Source organism: Cebus imitator, unplaced genomic scaffold (genome assembly GCF_001604975.1).
Source record: "Cebus imitator isolate Cc_AM_T3 unplaced genomic scaffold, Cebus_imitator-1.0 Scaffold179, whole genome shotgun sequence".
NCBI lineage: Eukaryota > Metazoa > Chordata > Mammalia > Primates > Cebidae > Cebus > Cebus imitator.
Genome location: NW_016107494.1, coordinates 1348159 through 1355263, shown reverse-complemented (window position 1 = coordinate 1355263; position 7105 = coordinate 1348159). Strand labels below are relative to the sequence as shown.

Here is a 7105-nt window from a genome sequence, read left to right as displayed (position 1 = left end):
CTATACTTATATCAGATAAAATAGACTACAAATCAAAGACTACTTTAAAAAGAGTCAGTGGTCACCGTATAATGCTAACAGGGTCATTTCATCAAAAGATATGACAGTTATAAAAATCTATAAACCCAACACCAGAGCTCCCAAAAATATAAATCAAACATTCACTGATCTAAAGGGAGAGGTAGACTGCAATGCAATAATATTAGGAAATTTTAACACCCCACTCTCAGTAACTGACAGATCATCTAAACAGGAAATCACCAAGAAAATATTAGAATTACACTGCACACTTGACCAAATATATCCAACTGACACGTACAGAAGCACTGCTGCAGAATACTCATTCTTTTTATCAGTACATGGAACAATCTGCAGAATAGACCACACATTTTAGGCCAAAAACAGATGTCAATATACTAAAAAAAAAAAGTAGAAATCACATCAAGTATTTTTTCTTACCACAGTGGGATGAAACTAGAAGTCAATAATTCGAGAAACCTCAGACACTACACAAATATATGAAAATTAAATAACGTGCTCCTTAACAACCAAAGAGTCAATGATGAAATTAAGAAGAAAATTTTTAAAATTTCTTGAAACAAGTGAAAATGGAAGCACAATAAATCAAAATCTGTGGTATGCAGAAAAGCAGTACATAGAAGGAAGTTTAAAGTAATAAATGCTTTTTTAAAAAAGGTAGAAAGACTTCAAATAAAGAATCTAATGATGACCTCAAAGGATTTAGAAGAGCAAGAACATACCAAAACCCAAATTAGTAGAAGAAAAGAAGTAATAAAAATCAGAGCAGAAATAAATGAAATGAGACTAAAAGTACAACATAGAAGATTAAGAAAACAAAAACAAAAAGCCACTTTTTAAAAAAGAAACACAAATCAGCAAACTTTCTACTAGATGAAGAAAAAATAGAAAAGCACTGAAATAAATAAAATTACAAACAAAGCAATCAAACAAAAGAAAATGGAGACAAAACAGCCTATATCACATAGGGTCAGGCATGGTGGCTCATGCCTGTAATCCCAGCACTTAGGGAGGCTGAGGTAGAAGGATTGCTTGAGCCTTGGAGTTCAAGACTAGCCTGGGCAACATAGTAAGATCCTATCTCTATTAAGATACTACCACCACAAACAACAATAGCTGACACCACAAAAATACAAAGAATCATCAGAGATTATTATAAAAACTACATGCTAAAAATTGGAAATGCTAGAAAAAATGAATAAATTGCTGCACAAATACATTCTACCAAGATAGAACCATGAGGAAACAGAAAACCTCAATGAACCAATAATGAGTAATGAAGTTGAAGATGTAATCTTCCTATCTTTAGTACAGCAAAGATCAAGAAAGGAAGAAACAGAATATATGTATATGACTGTCATCCTTTTTGGGATTGTCCATGCCTCAGTTCAGAACTTCTGTCATTGACATGGCATGGGGCAACTGGCATACTCATACACTTCTGCTGAGATTATCTACTATTTATGGCCAAATATATTTAAGTTAATCTGTGAATATTCTGTGCTTAATAAATCTTCTTATATCTCAAGTTATATTCAGTATTTATAAAAAAGGCAAGAAATGTAAAATACGAAGTTGTTCAAAACCATCTAATTTGCAATAGTCAAAATGTGGCACAATCCAAATGTTCATGCAAGTGAAAAGATTAATATCTGGTGGTATATACCTAGCAGTGAATGCATTATAGTAAACATCTGCTAATACAGCCTGAGGCTAAATCAGCTCACCTTGTGTTTTTGTACAACCACCAGCTAAAAATATAATTTATATTTTAAAAATAAACAAAATAATTAATAGAGGGACAATATTTTGTGACACATACAATTTTATAATATTTACATTTCCATGTTCAATTTTATTGACACACAGCCATGGTCAATGTCTATGCATTTTCTATGGCTGTGTTTCTGTGCAGAATTCAGCAGTTGTAGCAGAGACTGTATGTCTAACAAAGCTTAAATATTTATTATCTGGCCATTTTTATTTAAAAAAAATTCAATGTTTTCTATAATAGTGAACTTCTGCTATATATTATGACATTGAAAAATCACACCAGCATACTGTTGAATAAAAGGAAAAAGATACAAAGATGCATGCAAATTGCGTGCTCGTATTTATGATTCATGCAAATTACATACTGTATTTTATAGGTATTTAACTTTGATCATATTTATATAAAGTTTTTTAATAGCCAAAACTAACCTATAGCAATAGAAGTCAACATACTCATTAACATGGGCAAGAAAGTGTTGAACAGAAGTGAGATTATCATGGTAAATAATTTTACCATAATAATTTTTGTATCTCCTGATGCCTTACGTAGGTCATGTAATTAGCAAAATTGATTAATTGTTACCAATTAAATGTTATTATGAATAATGGAAAGAGAATGAGATACTGAGAAAAGATCATGATTGAGACAAAAAGGAATAGAATCATACATAGAAAGCCCTGAAAAATACAATAAAGGATGTAACTTACCGATCGTTACAACAATACAATTAGATATCATTAGCACTGATTATAAAACACTTTTTACGTCTGCTCAGAACACCTGAAAAATAAACATAAAAACATTTAGGAGACTTCTTTTTCCAAAATAATGATATAAAAGCAAATTGGCTTTAATGCCCCCCACAGAAAACAACAATAACAAATTAGTGCTGTGATTATCACCAGCAATATCCCAGAACTCAAACATGAGGAGACAGTTCCTAGAGGCACAGAAAAGTGAAAAAAGCAAATAAAACTCCATATAGATAATAAGAGAATTAGACTGACATATCTATGATGCCTCTCACTGTAATCTTCCTGGTACCCAAGTATATGGAAACATTGTTTCTATACTGGAAAACATGAGATCAAAATGGATAACCAGCTTCACCACCAGCTTGAGTGCCCTGGCAGGAAGTTTGCCCACCTGCCTTAACACTTGGAAAATCAGGGGTGCCCTGAAGGGAGACATAACTCTGCAGAGACAAAGTAGGGGGGCAAGACTACCAACCCCAGTACCAGAAACTCTGCTGTTACCTGGACAAAGAAGATGTCAACTTAGAGGGGCTGCCAAGCAACATTATGCTGTAGGAAGTTCGTTCCACAAGTCCTGTGGGCTGGAATCCCAGTCAGGCTTCCAACACTACTGGCATACCCCTTTGGAACCTCTCCCATTTGGTATGGGTGGCACTCTGATTGTTTACTAGGATCAAGACAAACATGGGTTAAGGTACCATGTAGTCATAAAAGGGAGGCAGAAACACAGACCCCCCACCCCCCAAAAAATCAACAGGTAAATTACAAGGAACATTTAAATAAATATATTCAATATAAACCAAAACAAGCCGTATAAAATCCTTCAACACAAAAACATAGATGAATACCCATAAGAAATAACAGCAAACAGGGAACTGTGATATCCTCAAATGGAGAAAGTTGGAATCAGAGACAGACGTTAATGAGATGGCAATATTTGAGCACTTGTACCAAGCATTCAAAACAGTAGTTTTAAGAAAACTCAGTGGTCTCTAAAATAATACACAAATATTCAGAAATTTATCAGAGGAAAGGAATTGAAATACTTTTTGAATATCAAAAGGAAATATTGGAACTGAAACATACATTTGCTTAACTGAAAATTTTATTAGAGTCTCTCAACAGGAGAATGGATCAAAGCAGAAGAAATAATGAGCATGAAGATGGGCTTTTGAAAATACACAAGAAAAGGAGAAAAAAGAATAAAGATGAGTGAAGAATGCCTACATGCTATAAAAAAATTACTGCAAAAGACCGCAGCTAAGAATTATTGGTGTTTAAGAGAGAGTCCAGCCAGAGCAAGGGGTAGATAGCCTATTCAAAGAAATATAACAGAAAGCATTCCAAAGCTTGAGAAAGAGATATTCAGGTAGATAAAGGTCAGAGAACACCAAACAGATTTCAACCCAAACAAGACTACCCCTAGGCCTATAATAAATAATCCAACTCTCAAATGTCAAGAACAAAGAGAGGATCCTAAAATCAGCAAGAGAAGCGAATAACATCTAAAGGAGCTCCAATTTATCTGACGACAGACTTCTCAGTGGAAACCATACAGGCCAGGGGGAACAGAGATGATGTTTCCTTAAGTGCTGAAAAAAATAAAAATCTGCCATCTAAGAACACTATATCCTACAAAGCTATCCTTCAAATCTGAAGGAGAAAATAGTCTTTCCCAGACAAGTAAAAACTGAGAGTATTCACCACCAGTCGTATCTTATAAGAAATGCTAAAGAAAGTTTTTCAACCTAAAAGAAAAAAACATGCAAAAAGAAAACAGCTGAATATATATAGAATACACTGATAAAATTACATGTAGGGACAAACCCAGAATACTCTAATACTATGATTGTGATGCACAATCTACTGACATCTGTAGTATGAAGACCAGAAGACAAATCTATCAAAGACAATAATAACTGCAGAAACCTGTTAAGAGGTAAGGAATAAAAATATGCAAGCTGAGACAACTAAATTAAAAAATGTGTGAGGGCGGAGTAAAAGTATTTGTTAGTTTTGTTTCTATTTTTTTCTTTATTATATAAGTTGTTATCTCTTTAAAAGAACTTGTTATATCTATGTTTTTTATAAGCCTCATAGTAATCACAACACAAAACCTATAATACAGTCACCAAAAATAAAAAGCACCTAATTAATATACGCTACCAGAGAAAATTATGTGACCACAAAGAATGACCATAAGAAAACAGAGATAAATTTAAAAACAACCATAAAACAAGCAACGAAATAGCTGTAATAAATCCTTACTTAACAATAATAACACTGAATTTAAATGAAGTCAACTCTCCAATGAAAAGGCATAAAATGCAGGCCAGGTAAGGTGGCTTATGCCTGTATTCCCAGAACTTTCGGAGGACAAGGGAAGTGGATCCCTTGAGATCAGAAGCTCAAGACCAGCCTGGCCAACATAGCAAAACCCTGTTTCTACTAAAAATACAAAACTTAGCTAGGTGTAGTGGTAGAGGTCTGTGATCCTGGCTACACAGAAGGCTGAGGCAGGAGAATTGCTTGCATCCAAAAGGTGGAGGTTGAAGTGAACCAAGATCATGCCATTTCACTGGAGCATGGGCAACAAAGCAAGACTGTCTCACAAAATAAACAAACAAACAAATAAATAAATAAATAAAAATTATAAAAGGAATAAAGGGGCTGAATTGGTAAAGAAAAAAACCGTGACTGTATGCAGCCTACTAGAAATCCACTTCACCTATAAGCGCACACAGAGAATGAAAGTGAAGGGAGGAATAAAGATATTTCATGCAACTAGAAACCATGAAAGCAGGAGTAGTTATATCAGATAAAATAGACTAAAAATCAAAGACTACTTTAAAAAGAGACAAAGGTCACTATCTAATGCTAAAGGGGTCAATTCAGCAAGTGGATATGATAGTTTAAAAAACCTATGAACCCAACTTCAGAGCTCTCAAGCATATAAAGCAAACATTCATTGATCTAAGGGGAGAGGTAGACTGCAATGCAATAATATTAGGAGACTTTAACTGTCAGTAATGGATAGATCATCTAAACAGGAAATCACAAGGAAATATTGGAGTTACACTACACACTTGACCAAATATACCCAACTGACACATACAGAAGCACTGCTGCAGAATACTCATTCTTTTTATCAGTACATGGGACAATCTGCAGAATAGACCACATTTTAGGCCAAATAAAAGTCTCAATAAATTCAACAGGGTAGAAATCACATCAAGTATCTTTTCATACCACAATGGGATAAAAGTAGAAGTCAGTAACTCGAGAAACCTCAGAAACTTCACAAATACATGAGAATTAAATAACGTGCTTCTTAATGACCAAAGAGTCAATGACGAAATTAAGAAGAAAATTTTAAAAACTTATTGAAACCAGTGAAAATGGAAGCACAATAAACCAAAATCTGTGGTATGCAGAAAAGCAGTACATAGAAGGAAGTTTAAAGTAATAAATGCTTTTTTAAAAAAAGGTAGAAAGACTTCAAATAAATAACCTAATGATGACCTCAAAGGATTTAGAAGAGCAAGAACATACCAAAGCCCAAATTAGTAGAAGAAAAGAAGTAATAAAAATCAGAGCAGAAATAAATGAAATGAGACTAAAAGTACAACATAGAAGATCAAGAAAACAAAAACAGAAAGTGTGGCTTTTGTTGTAAGTACAGCACAAAATCGCAGAGCTAGATCCAAAGAGGTGATTTATATTGGAACATGGTCTTCTCAGACATAATTAGCGGAAACTGATGAACAAAGACCATTGTAACACTTTGGTGTCTTATGAAAAGATAAACAAAATATAAAAAAGATAAAATCAACAAACCTTTAGCTAGACAGAGAAAAAATATAAAAAACTCAAATAAAAAAATCAGAAACAAAAACAAACAAAAACATGGAGACAAAACAGCTGATGTCATATAGGGCCAGGCATGGTGGCTCATGCCTGTAATCCCAGCACTTTGGGAGGCTGAAGTAGGAGGATTGCTTGAGCTCAGGAGTTCAAGACTAGCCTGGGCAACATAGCAAGACCCTATCTCTATTAAAAACAAACCACAACCACCACCACGAACAACAACTGTTACCGCACAAATACAAAGAATCATTAGAGATTATTATAAAAAACATATGCTAAAAATTGGAAATTCTAGAAAATATGAATAAATTGCTACACAAACACAATCTACCACGATTGAACCATGAGGAAACGGAAACCTCAAGGAAACAATAATGAGTAATGAGGTTGAAGATGTAATCTTCCTGTCTTAGTACAGCAATGATCAAGAGGGAGAAGAAACAGAATATGTATATATGATGGTCATCCTTTTTTGGGATTGTACATGACTCAGTTCAGAACTTTAGTCCAAGCTCTTTCTGATGATGTTTCTTATCATCTTTCATATATGATCTTGTTAATTTTATGAATTATTTATTAATTTTCTTTAAACCTCAGGTATCAAAAAGACAGGAACTCGTTCCCCCTTTTCCATGCCACAAATCAAGTAAATATGTCAGTAAGTCATTCC

At 33.9% G+C, this 7105-nt stretch overlaps 1 protein-coding gene across 6 annotated transcripts in view; it reads right to left on the bottom strand.

Annotated features, from left to right (window-relative positions):
• CLEC2B (C-type lectin domain family 2 member B) overlaps nucleotides 1-7105 on the bottom strand; it is a 30011-nt gene that overhangs the window by 19204 nt on the left and 3702 nt on the right. For 3 of the 6 annotated variants that reach the window (XM_017545386.2, XM_037744571.1, XM_017545389.2), the window contains exons 2-3: nucleotides 3070-3235; nucleotides 2521-2593 (exon numbers count right to left, since the gene is read on the bottom strand). The exons of 1 other annotated variant lie outside the window; for it this stretch is intronic. In XM_017545386.2, coding sequence (XP_017400875.1) covers nucleotides 2521-2551 — 31 coding nt within the window. In that variant the 5' untranslated portion in view covers nucleotides 2552-2593; nucleotides 3070-3235. The remainder of the gene's footprint in view (nucleotides 1-2520; nucleotides 2594-3069; nucleotides 3236-7105) is intronic. 2 more of the 6 variants (XM_017545385.2, XM_017545388.2) reach the window with 1 other exon arrangement.